The following is a 13,909-nucleotide window of genomic DNA, read 5'->3' as shown; positions in this document are numbered from 1 at the left end:
CAAAAAATCTCTAATTCTTTCCACACTCGATTAAATTAGATTTTGTTACTAGCATTAAAGAGGGTCAATTTCTGTCCATTTTTTTGGTCAATTTTTGTCCAACAACATTTGAGAAATTCTTTTTTTTCTGTTTTGTCAATGAATATGACACGTGATTTTATTTATCAAAAGGTCTACGACGTCATTGGAGTTTGAAGCCGGATGCATATTTTCTAACTGCTAATCCTTTCTAACTAATAATTCCTGTACATTCGTTAACAATTTTATCTTGGTCAGGTTGTGAATGGAACCTACAAACTGTGAATGGGACTCATGCATACATATTTACACACCTACTAACTTCATAATGCTCTATAATCCTTGTAATAAAGAGTCTTCCTCAATGCAAAAAGAAAAAAAGAAATAGTTGATAACTTGATCCTGAATAAAACATGAAATACAGACATAACATTTAAAACAGATGACACAAGATAAAAACAAGATGAAACCAATTCTGACCACACCAATACAAGCATTTATACAGTAAATACCTTTCTACTGTATGACAAACACTTCGCTAAACATAAATACAGAAAGCAAAACCTTGCTAAAGATTTGCTGGAAATTATTAAACTGAAAAAATAAACTGAAGCAGATTTGATTTAAGCCATTTGATGAACTTTTTTCTTTTCTTTTTTCTTTTTTTTGTATCATGGGTCTTAATGAAGAATTTTGCATCTTGATTGATTTTAATCTATATTAAATGTAATCAGAATGAAGAAGAACTAATAATCAGTGTCAGGGTGAACACAAAGCAGAGTTAATTGTTTCAAAGTGGTTTATTAATTTTATCTTATTTTACAGAAATATTCCAACAATAATAATTTTGTTGCAGAACATCAACATGCAGAACATTTTTTTTTCTAAGGCCTCTACAGAAAAAAATCCTAATCCCTTCTTGGTGGGTTTCTTAGGCGGATGTCAGACCCTAATGCTTGCTGTTACATTTAGGGCTGGGGACAAAGCTGCCTATTACTGCCAAACTAAAGTTTTCCCAGCTTAGACAATCCCCACATGCAGGAATCCCAGCAGCACACTCCTGCCTTCCTTTTAAGCTGAAATACTAATGAATGCTAATCAATGAACTGCTCAAAGTCCAAATATCTTAGAGCAATTTCAGTTCCTCAATCATGTCTACAGCAATCTTTTTTGATTTCATTGGATTTGTTTCTCTCACAGAAACCTTCTCAATCTAATATAAATAGAACATTTGTTTTTCTGAAGATTTACCTGAACCTCTATACCGCCACATAGAACACAGACACAAAGTTAACTTTGAATGTAGCAAAATAAAGCAATGAAATTGAAAATGGAAAAATGCAGATAACTGCAGTCAATGTTGTTCAACATTTGTAAAAAGGCAATCAGGAACTGTGTTTTCAGTACATGGCAGGCAGGCAGGTCAATAGCAAGGCCCTGTCATTAAGCCTGTGCCAGTCAAACATCCGGTGGTAATTGATGAATCTCCCCCTGGAAAGCACCATGGGGGTAGGAGGAGCCACTTGAGAGGCGGAGGCTAGCACATTCTACTGAGGCCAGCATGTGTCGTCCTGTCTGATAGACAGCGTAATAGTGGGAACTGACTGGAAGAGGTAGTTACGTTCTACCATGACTGACCACCTCCACAGAGCAACCACTCCAAATATGCAAATCAGGAAACGAGAGAGAACAAAACACCACCGGGGCAGAGGATGTTAAGTGATGCTGAACACGGAATAGATACCACAAAATACCTCTAGCAGCGAATAAGGTTTGTGCATTTGGAGAAACAAAAAATAAGTCTATTACACCTTTAATAACTTCTAGTTTTAAAGAATACATCTGATATTGCAAAAATGCCAGCAGAGTCAAAATAACCTTCAGGTGAGTGCATCTGAAGGTTATTTCGACTCTGCTAGCGTATTTGCAATATCAGATGTATTCAAGCCTGATAATATTTAATATTGATTGCCTCTAAAATATGTGGCATTAAAAGCTGATGACAACACAGAACAAGGGATGTTGACATCTGGAAAAGCAGATCTAGTTCCAGTCCATGAACAGGGGTAGTCACACCAGCACAAATAAATGGGGGAGGGGGAAAGACAGAGTGGGTGGCAGCAACAAAAAAGGGAAAAATTTAGATGGAGGTATTATTTTAGTATCCCATCTAATTGCAATCATAGGCAGATGTCTGAAAGTGTGACAGCATCAGCAGAATTACTGCTGAGAGAACAGAATCTTTGTCTAAAAATAATCAGACATTCGGGGCTCTGCTGTTTGTTATAATGGTAATCGATGCTGGAGGCTTTGAATTCCATCAATTTATAGATCCACTCTGTTCTGCCTAGTGACTGCACTGCCTCCAACCCCTGCTGCACAAACACAAACACACACACATACACACACACACACACACACACACACACACACACACAAACAAAGAATTCAAATTCACACAAACAGGGTCATCAGCATCCATGTATGTAACCAAGTAAAAACCTAAATGTTTATCTCTGTCACACACACATACACACACATATATGTATACACACAATCTGTGTATGTACACTTATACACAGAGATGCGTAATCTCATTTGTAGAGCATATTGCTGATACAAAAAGGAAGAGCAACAAAGAAAAAAATAGTCACTAACACAACCAAACACAGTGAAGTAAAGCAGATGGACAAGTGTGTGATGAAGATAAGTGCAGTTGCTTTTCAAACGTTCCTTATCTCTACCATTTTTCTGTAAGGCAGAAGATTGTCCTTAGCCATTTCAGATTAGCTCCTCAGATGCCACATTTACGAGGGAGATCGATCAATAAATCAAATCCACACAATCAATACAAATCCCAATTGCCACAGACTAGTCTGGTCCACATGTTATTGCTGGCACCACCCCCAGCCAGACCTTTCAGTGTGTCTACAAAAAAGAAACATACAATTTTTGGATGCTGCAAGATAGGTTAGCTAGTGGTCAGTGGTAAGATATCTTCCGTGCCTGACATAGGTGTGTATGTGTGACAAATCAAGCATGAAAACTGTATGTGTGTGACTATGCCACATAAACAACTGCTGTGGAGTGCAGTGATAACACAGAGGCCTTAAATATCAGTGTAGCCTTACAATAAAAACAGAAACAATGGTGAGCAAAAGTGCATTAAAAAACGCTATATATTTATAACCCACTACTGCAATAAAGTAAAGTGGGTGGTACGGCAAAGAATTCAACTGTTCCCACAAATGCACAATTACCTGTTAAACAAAATGCACTGAAGGGTGCACATAATACGCTAATGCTGCTATAGTGTGTAGATGTAGCAGGTACTGTCTCTGAAAATCTCATTTTGACACCCTTTCTAAAGCTGCCGCCAGAGCCTGGGAAATGATCCCCAATAATTAATCCCCAGTCAGTCAGTCAGCCTCTCCACAGACAGCACAGAGGATCTTAAAGAGGAGGAGCAGCACATGAGCGTTACAATCATCGGTAGAGGTGTGACTAGCGTTGTCACGCATTAGCCGTCATGCTGCACTTCTTTTAGGAGTTTTAGCACCTTGCATACTGCAATCCATCAACACCCCATCTAAAACACATAGCCCTCTTTTTCTCATGGTTTCATTAAGAAGTGTTTTAGAAACAGATGGAAAAAACACCATTTTTTCTCGCCACAGACAAAAACCACATGTAAAATTCTCTAAGAAAACAAAGGGGGTAAATGTGTTAAAAGTATACCAATACAATCAAGTTTAAAAAAAAAATGTGGAATTAATAAAAAATAAAACTGTGTATGTATTGTATAGATGCTACTTGTGTTGAAAACTATTCAAAATATATGATAATGTCTGGCATTAAGACATGTGCATCACTTTGTATAATGACTTTGGCGTGCCTCTGCTAAAAAAAATGACTGTATGAAAAAAACAGGTTACTTTGCAAAAACAGCTGAGAAACATAATAATACCAGTAACAGACTCTCAGGAAACAGTTAATATTTTATTGTAAATGATTACATTATCAAAAGGAATGACTACGTTACCAACATTATATTACATAAAAGTCTTTACTGTAATCAGTAACCTGTATTTAATGGAACTAGAAAGCAAAATGAAGTATAAAAGTATTTATTATGTTGGCCTTGTAGAAAACATTCTGATTTCCGTTATAAGCTTATTATTATTATTATTATTATTATTATTATTATTATTATTATTATTATTATTATTATTCTTAGACAAAAATTTATTTAAAAAAAATGCGGCCTAGGGCGTTCGAGCAACATGCACCAAATTTGGATATGTTGTAGACCCTGGTCTGTAGTTTGTTGCTTCTATTTTTCTAAGAGATCGGAATTCCGGCATTCCCGGTACGGAAGCTCAAAGTGGCCTTTTTTCCCATAGACTTCCATTATAAACTTTTGAGGTTTATAACTCGGCAAGTTTTCGAGCGATTTACACGGAACTCGGACAGGTTCTTTAGGACCTTACTCCGGACAAAGTTTTTATTTCGGACTTCTGACGGAATTTTCGGTTTTCCGGTAGTCGACGATCGAACATCCCATAGACTTGAATGGGGAATTCCGAAAATTCCTCTAAGCTCTTACACACACAGCATGTGCGCAACATGGACATGTGACATATCAAAACACTCAGCACATTGAGGGGAACTGCCCCACGGGTATTCTGGTCACGTCACGTGACGTCACGTGAGGTCACGTGTAGCCCCGCCCCCAAAAACAAGCAAAATTAAAAATTTGCACAACATGGACATGTGACATATCAAAACACTCAGCACAATGAGGGGAACTGCCCCACGGGTATTCTGGTCACGTCACGTGACGTCACGTGTAGCCCCGCCCCCAAAACAAGCGAAATCAAAAATTTGCACATCATGGACATGTGACACATCAAAACACTCAGCACATTGAGGGGAACTGCCCCACGGGTATTCTGGTCACGTCACGTGACGTCACGTGAGGTCCCGTGTAGCCCCGCCCCCAAAACAAGCGAAATCAAAAATTTGCACAACATGGACATGTGACATATCAAAAGACTCAGCACAATGAGGGGAACTGCCTCACGGGTATTCTGGTCATGTCACGTGACGCCACGTGAGGTCACGTGTCGCCCTGCCCCCAAAACAAGCTAAATTAAAAATTTGCACAACATGGACATGTGACATATCAAAACACTCAGCACAATGAGGGGAACTGCCCCACGGGTATTCTGGTCACGTCACGTGACGTCACATGTAGCCCCGCCCCCAAAACAAGCGAAATCAAAAATTTGCACAACATGGACATGTGACATATCAAAACACTCAGCACAATGAAGGGAACTGCCTCACGGGTATTCGGATCACGTCACATGCTCATGGCCAATCACCTCCAAAATTATTGGCACCCTAGCGGTCCAGTAGCTTTCACAATCTTTCTGTCCACTCGCCTCCAAAATGCACCGGCCTTTGCGAATACTTGCACCGTCAAAGCCAACATCAAAGTTTGTCGTGACGAACTTTACAAATCTAGTTAATAATTGTAAACATAAAATGTTTCTTAACATTCTTGCATAAGGTGCATGGTCGTAAACAAATTCAGCCGAGTATCCTACAAAAATAATTCACAAAAAAATATATATATATATTTTATGGTTATGGCTGCCTTAATAACCAAAATAATACAGAGGGAGAAAAGGAGAGGGAAAAATTCAGCATGAGTTTGGAAGTGTATTTATGGAAGGTGATTCCCAAATGCTTGAAAACTCAGTGGTTGCACTTAATGTTGCAGCATGAGAGAGGCTAAAACCAGCACTACTAAAGCAAGACTTCATAGATATGATACTGGATATATACTCTGGCGATGATCCACTAGGTCTGTAATGTAGTCTGGCTGTTTTGGAGGCTGTTTGCTATTTGAAATATTACTCTGTGTTCAGGCTGGTTGATGGACTTGTGCAGTCAATAACATTTTGGCACTGTAGATGCTTGCATTTTGAAGCATTTTTTGGATATAAGTAGTTAAGATGCTTTCTGTACACTTCCAAATTCATCCTGCTGCTGTCAGTAGCCATAACATCAAGAGAAACGAGTGAATCTTATCTACTGGCAAGATATGTCCATGCCATGTATCATTCCCCCCCAAAAAACTCTAATTCCTCCCTACATTGTCCTCATTTGTCTAGGATTTTTTAAATGTCTTTTGTAAACCAGGCTTTTCTGTTCTCCAGCTTTATTGCTATTTGGGTAAATTCAGCAGGGTACCTGAAGTTTTCCCATCACTGTAACACGACATTTACAGTGTTTTCTTCATGTCATGGATAAACGTATTGTCTTCTCAGGTCTGATACTGACCCTTTTTCCATACATCATAACCAGCTTTTCTGGTATCAACACTATTTTTTTTTTTTTTGGAGTCCAATAAACATTTGAAAACAACTACAGGCCTTTTGTTAGTTCTCTTGTGCTGGATCTATCAATGCAAAGACACAAAGCTGGCCAATAAATAAAGCAGCGAATCGTTCAATTACTTGTGGTCCTCTACACTTACATGTCAATTAAAATACACAAATTGAGCATTGCATTCTTACATATAAGAGGGGTTAATATCAATAGATCTAATATAAAAATCCTTCAGAAAGTCTTGACTAAAAAACTGCTCTCCATTGAAACATTTATAATCAATCAGACTAATTTCTAGTTGATGTGGTACTGAGTGGTAATAAACCTTTCTGTTCAATTTATAGATGCATAAAAACTGCAAAAGTCAACCTGCTCATCCTGCTCAACATTCTGAAATTAAAGTAAATAACAAAAAAAACTTTAGTAAAACAATAAATCATCACCTAACCTTGCCACCACTTCCTCATCCTCAGTTCAATCTTCTGTCACCTTTCTTTAATTTGAATTTATCACAAATGACTCTCACTAACATTTATTTCACATAAATGTCCATTTCTTCTCATCACCATTAAAATGCAGTGTTACTTTCATGTTCTGTGATTACTCTTAGAACTTCTAATTACTTTTAATGCTTGGTGAGTTATTGATCGCTGATTTCCTGGCAAAAGTTTAAACAACAGAGTAAATTCACATTAGATGAGAATGATATGGCACAGTGTTTCACACAGCAGCCAAGAACAGTACTTCAGTTTGCCACAATGAGTCCAACCGCACAAAGCTAAAACAAAGAAATTAATAAATGTCTTCTCAAAATTTATTACAGTGTAAATATAACCAGGGTAAGGAGAGGTATATAAATTGGGGCCACTGACATGACAATCCATAACAAACGGTGCCAAATCAAGAGCTTACCTCTGCAAAGGTGCAACTTCGATGTTGACGTTGGCCCAGTTTTGCAGGGCTATCAACAGAGGGGAGAAAAAACAAAACACTGAGCGATGGATAACACTGATAAACTGCCATTGTTTATTCTCTCTTAAGAAATATCAATGTGTTCTCAGGTGTGCTCCTTTTTTCCTGTTGTTTACACGGTTTCATTTCCCCTCCACTGCTCCCTTGCTGATTGCAAGAGGAGATCAAAGCTTGCTTGCCAGAAGAATGTGAATATTTCAGGTGATGGGAGAGAGCCAAGTTCCACACCACCTGTGTCATTCTGAACCGGGACCAGCCCCTCACATTCACAACCTGAGCTCCAGCAGGCCCCTGAGGGCCCAGTGACACAAACCTAGACCACCTGTCAGACGCAGGCTGATTTTTTCTTACTGATATGTGTGAAAAAGAATGTGCATGTGTGCATTGTAATTTTACTCATTTGAGGTAAAAATAAATGTATCTAGAGCGGTGAGACTGGGAACGTAACCTACATTGAGTATGTACAGTTTAAAATGGAGATGATGGACTCACTAGCAAGGTTACAGAACTCACAGAGGTACAGTCTGACAGAATAAAATCATGGATTTATTTTGGTTTACTGAACATCTTCAAATGCATTATATATGAAGGAGCATGTTCATATGAGTCATGGTCACTTTAAAAAGCTGTTAATATTTCAGTATTTTGTTTAGTTCACACAACTTGCAGTCGTATATACGTGCAAATATTTCCCTCACTGCATAGACGGTTTTGACAAAAAAAAATTGCAAAATGTTCCATCTGGGATCTGATGCAGAGTGTGTGTTTCTATATGTGTGTGTGTTTGTGTGTGTGTGTGTGTGTGTGTGTGTGTGTGTGTGTGGAGGCACTTCACCATTTGAGCAGCCATCTCCTATTCCACAGCCAATAAAAAAGTTATCCCGAGTGTCCACACCAATCTAAACACTGCTAGTCAACAGCTGTTGCCCATAGCTAGAGTACAGGTGGCTTTGTAAGAGAAAAACAGTGGAGTAAAGAGAAATAATGTGAGTGCACTTGTGTGTACCTGTTGTGCTAACCGTGTAAAGGAGGGTTACCATACAGTCAGTTTCCAGCATCATCTCTCAGATGAGCTGTAAAGTCTTTACATTACAGAAAATTCCTTACATTCATCTGCATCAGGGTGCTCACTACACATTAGATGAATACATGGGAGGAAACGCAATCTATTTGATGCTAGACTGCACACATGTCCAAAACCCTTCCCTCAGTGCTGGAGCTTCATGCTGTTAACTTCCATCTCATATTCTGAGCAGGCAGGGGAAAGTGGGCAAGTGGTGGCAGCACCCTCCCTCTTCTCATAAATCACTCTTTAAACTGGCGACAAAAAGAAATCAACCTAAAAAAAAACACATGGCCCACTCCGTGTTGTGTTGAAACACATTTATTTATATTTACTCCAGGATATTCAATTGCTTTATGTATTGTCCTGTTTAAGAGCGTTTAAAGGCATTTAAGAAGTCACTTTTTTTTGGTCAATAGTTGCTAGAATAAAGATTCCGAGGTAATCAGTGGGTCAGACTGTTAGTGAGCTCTGTGTAAATGTCAGCTCACTCATTACCAAAGCAAACCAACATGGCCAGAGAAACCATGATAGATGGGTGACCTAAGGAGGGCTTCTACACTGATTACGAAGCTCCCTCTCCATCCTCCATATTAATCAATCCATTTATCTCCCATGTATCAAAGCTGTTTGGATCATCCTGTCATATGTGGGCGATTAATCACATGCAGAAGGACAATATTTCTGGTCACTGTTTAACTGTTGGGGGCTTTTGGGGGATTCCCTTATATGTTTATATGTTCTGTATAAAATCATTCCTATAACATCTAGTGTGTGATCTTTAGACTACACTATCTAGCCTTCCTAATGGACTGAATGTGACCTTTAGAACAATCAGAAGATCATGAGTCTTGATAACTTAATTAGTTTTGGGGTGCAATTTATCAAGCTGTAAAATTAACTAGGTCTGTATCGGTCACACTATGAGGCAAACAACACATGTGTATATGAAATGCAACAATGTAAACTGTTGTAATTTGTTCAGAGCTTCTCAACAGAAGAACACGGTAGAAGCTGCTTTTTGCTCAGCCGTAAAATCGTCAGCATATCGTGACATGAGCTGCCGCAGTCCAGCGACTCCCATCTGTACTATGCCATCTCAGAGGGAAAACAAAAAAAAGGTGTACCAGCAGCGTAACGACAGCAGCGAGCTGTCTCCATTCAGCCCAGCCATGCGCTTCTCTCCTGGGCTCAACCAAATATTTTGGATGGCAGAGAAAAAAAAGCAGGAAGAATACTGGGAGAGAGTTTACACTGTCAATCCCACAGCCAGGGAAGAGCACCCAAGTGGGGTTCTGTGAAGTGTGAAACCCCGTCATCATTACCAGTCCTCCAGACAACTAAATCCATCATTAGAGCCGTTACACGCACAGATGAAAGTCCAATGCTGAAGCCAAATTGAGATAGCAACAGCACCTTGGGCACAAGAAGAAGGCACCGTGACAGCACAGGAAAGAACTCTAGTACAATTTGATGACAGAGGTTGTACTTTAAATATGTCTTTGCATGGCCACCCAGTCTGACCACCAACGGAGCTCTTGTCATGCTCATATCTATCTACTTCTCTCACCTGTGTATGAAGGACATTAGGGATTTGGCCCTCTTTTGCCTCAACTGAAGTGACAGCGCCACAGTGAGCGATAACGAGGGGTCATAAGCTAAAAAAAGAAATTAAATTCAAACTAAATCAGGAGGCTTTTAGCAGCGTTATCTGAGACTTTCCACACATATCACAAGTTAATTGATCTGAAGCATCTCAGGAGCCCAAGTTCTCCTTTAGCCATGCTTTCCTTCTCATGCAGATCTGCTGAAGTCCTATGTAATCAAAGCAGGAATATTCTCCTAGCGTTCAGTTATCTTATTGCTATGATATGAATCAATATACTTTGATCACTGAGCAGCTCTTAAGGCAGATCCAAAGTGAGGCATGCACAAGGATATTGGCCTCATTTTCCGAGCTGAGACAAAGAAAAGCATCCAAAACGGTAAACACGCCACAAAGAAAATTATTCTACAGTGCGATCCATTATTCATTTAAGATACATTTTTCATTTAGGAGAAGAGTGGAGGGGATGAGCAATGATGAATGCATTGCCCAGGATGCAATTTGTATGTAAAATAACAGAATATTAAAGAATATGTTTTAAGTGCAAATGTAGTTCAGTGCCATTTAAGGGGTGAAAAAATACAGTGAATTAGGAAGAACAGAGCCTGTGGCAATGCATTCTAAAAATCACTTAGTGGTACTCAGAGAGGCTAAGTAATGGGGCACAATAAGAGGCGTTCCAGGACACGGCACTCAGTCTCTCCATCATCAGATGGCCATAATTCAGAGAACAGATTTTCATTGATATATCATTTGGCAGGCGCAGTAAGTAAACCGAATAATAGCACATCAATGGAACCTCCTGAGGATCCTTTTCTTCTCTCTCTCTCTCTCTCTCTCTCTCTCTCTCTCTCTCTCTCTCTCTCTCTCTCTCTCTCTCACACACACACACACACACACACTCTCTCACTCTCTCTCCTACACATTCTCTTTCACCCACTCCTTATGTTCTTCTCTCTTACTGTCAAATGCACAGAGTCTTTAGAATAACACATACAGTACACACATAAACCATGGCACACATTAACACTTAAAATATTTATATGAATGGTCTCTTTCTCTCTCTCCCATACACACACTTTTACCTGTTGGGCATCATCTTTAGACACACTTCTCATCAAGCAAGTTAACACTGCTTCAGATCAGTAAAGCATAGAGAGGATAAGAAGTAGAGAACGTACATAAGTGATTCAGCCTCAGTAGAGCAAAGGAAAAGGCTTTAAAACGAGAAAGTCTTGTGAACATTGACCTACAAAACAGAGACATGACCCAGCACTCCATTAAACTAGTATTCAAAATGTCTAACTGTATACTTTCAGCATGTAGGTCTACTCTATACCTCTTTTAGTATCTACCCATTATGCACAAAATAAATTTCTAGGCTCTACACATCTATATCTGAACCTTGATATTTAAGTGATCCAAACAGATGTGCTTCATTTAAAGAGGTGGGAAGAAACATAGGCCTTTTTGTACTTTAGTGAAAGTCAGAACAGGCTGGAGTTCATGCCTGGTTGTTAGTTTTCCATGCAGTTACATCGTATTGTTCACTGAAATCACACATGTCTTCACAAGAAGTATAGCAAGACCTTATTTTTCCCTGCTCCCTCTACCAAAATTCACTGACATTAAGCCATTAGCCCTGATGACAGGACTGGAGCATTCCAATGAAAGCATAGTGGGGTGGGTGGCAAAATTAATTTGGGTTGGCCCAATCAATACCCCCAAGGGCTCAGACAGGGAGTGTGAGACTTCAGGGTTTATTAAATGTGTACCTTTTTTTGTGGTGCTTATTTTTTAATGTGGAAGTGACCTAGTTGGACAAAACCACACAGGGCCACCCCTGCGCTTGCTCACTTCATGTACTGTTCTGGAGCACAATACCCAATATGAACTTGTAGAGGGAGGAAGACAAACACACAGGTGATGGGGTCTAAAGGCATTCATTTCCCCCCTCCATATGTGGAGGAATGGCTCTTTTGGAAAAATTAGACCAGGTTTGTGTGTGTGTGTGTGTGTGTGTGTGTGTGTGTGTGTGTGTGTGTGTGTGTGTGTGTGTGTGTGTGTGTGTGTGTGTTTGTACATTTCAATGGTAATGATAAGTGACTGGTCAATGTAATGGGGCAGCAGAGAAAGCAGTTTGTGGTGGTCAGACAAAAGTCTACTTGAGCAAATGCCTGAGAAGGTGTTACCCATGAAAATACCTGTCAGATCATTTCAGCCCACTGTGGGCTGCAAAATCAGCCTAATCCAAATGGCATGTAAATGTATTTCAGCTGTCTACTGTGAAGAGCCAGAGAAAGAATGAGGAATGAATGGTTCAGGAAAGAGTAAAGAAGGAAAGAAAGAAGGAAATTAGATCCATGGTGTATAGCCTTCACTAGTTCCTTGACAGGTATGTTCTGGCTCAAAGGAAATGGCTAATCTTTACATCTCTCCTGCTCCAGTAAAGCAGCATCAAGGCTGCTATAGGTGGAGTCTCCTCTGAAATGCACACACATTCACCAGTAGCAAATCCATATGAATTCCCTTTGTTCCCTTTGATATATTTTCTGTGTTAATGAGCACAGTCCAGGTAAATGTTTTCTTTGGCCGTTTACAATTTTTTTACCTAGATCCTGAATCCACAGTTAATGCTTTCAAGGTCTGCTAATGGTCAACTGTACCATCTGAGTGAAGCATCTTGGCCTTCCAGAAGGCCTGGCATGAATTTTTCTCATGAAATGGTCCCATTCAATGGAAAAATCAAAGAGGTGATGTTTAATTAACCTGCTAGCTAATCAGAGGCATAAACCTGTCCTGCTCCTGAAGTTGCATCTTCAGTAAGATTCAGCTGTGCCTAGCTGGACAACATGGTGGGCACCAGTAAAAATACTTTGTTACTGTACTTAAGTAGAAATTTCACGTATCTGGACTTTACTTCGCTATTTAAATTTATGTCAACTTTCACTTTTGCTCCAACACATTTCCTAGATAAAATGTATACTTTTACTCCGCTATATTTCCACTAAGCATCTTCGTTACTCGTTACTACAAAATAAAATCAAAAGAAATGTGTGCGACTGCAATAAGGGAGGTTTCCGAATCACTGCCCCTAGATTGCATTACGCTCCGCACGCTCTATTTCAGCATAATGTTGCCAAAAATTAGGCGGAAGCAGAACTGAAACCGCCATGGAAGCACCTACTGGAGGACCTCCCGTTATCGTAGACCAGGGGTGGTCAACCAGTCAGAGACCAAGAAAGAGCCACATCATACACCTGATCATCACATTTTTTCCCCTGCCATTTTGAGAGCAAAACTGACACAAATTGTTTACTCAAATGATCTTGCTCCTACTGGGAAACTTTGAGGTATTTTCATCCCACTCACATGCGCGCTTGACGAAAATATCTTATTGAACTCAAGCTAAAAAAAGACACAAATACAAACTTCGATATGAATGTAAGAGCCGCATGAAACCGGACAAAGAGCCGCATGCGGATCGGGAGCCATGGGGTTGGCCCCTGTCGTAGACGACCACCCCAACGATAGTGGTGAACAGGGTGAAGAAGATAAAGTTATACACCCGTGGCCGTATTTGCAAGAAATGCTTCTGTACATTGGAATGAAAGATTCTTCCTACCGGATGAAGTGCCTCTTATGCCTACCGAAAATCACTGAAATTTTAATTTCTACTTTTACTTAAAATACTTAAGTACATTAAATATCAGAAAATTACTTTTGATACTTAAGTACAGTATATATCAGATAATTTAAGACTTTTACTTGAGTAAGATTCTAAAAAGTAACTTTAACTTTTACCAAAGTCTTTTTCTAGTACGATACTTGTACTTTTACTCAAGTATTGC

General features: G+C 39.4%; 1 protein-coding gene across 4 annotated transcripts in view; it reads right to left on the bottom strand.

Annotated features, from left to right (window-relative positions):
* Positions 1 to 13,909, bottom strand: part of cux2b (cut-like homeobox 2b) — a 106,377-nt gene that overhangs the window by 64,197 nt on the left and 28,271 nt on the right. For 2 of the 4 annotated variants that reach the window (XM_027167465.2, XM_027167468.2), the window contains exon 2: positions 7,330 to 7,378. The exons of the other annotated variants lie outside the window; for them this stretch is intronic. In XM_027167465.2, coding sequence (XP_027023266.1) covers positions 7,330 to 7,378 — 49 coding nt within the window. The remainder of the gene's footprint in view (positions 1 to 7,329; positions 7,379 to 13,909) is intronic. 4 annotated transcript variants of the gene reach the window in all.

The sequence above is a fragment of the Tachysurus fulvidraco genome, chromosome 14 (assembly GCF_022655615.1).
Source record: "Tachysurus fulvidraco isolate hzauxx_2018 chromosome 14, HZAU_PFXX_2.0, whole genome shotgun sequence".
Lineage (NCBI taxonomy): Eukaryota > Metazoa > Chordata > Actinopteri > Siluriformes > Bagridae > Tachysurus > Tachysurus fulvidraco.
This window is presented reverse-complemented; position numbering and strand designations above follow the sequence as displayed.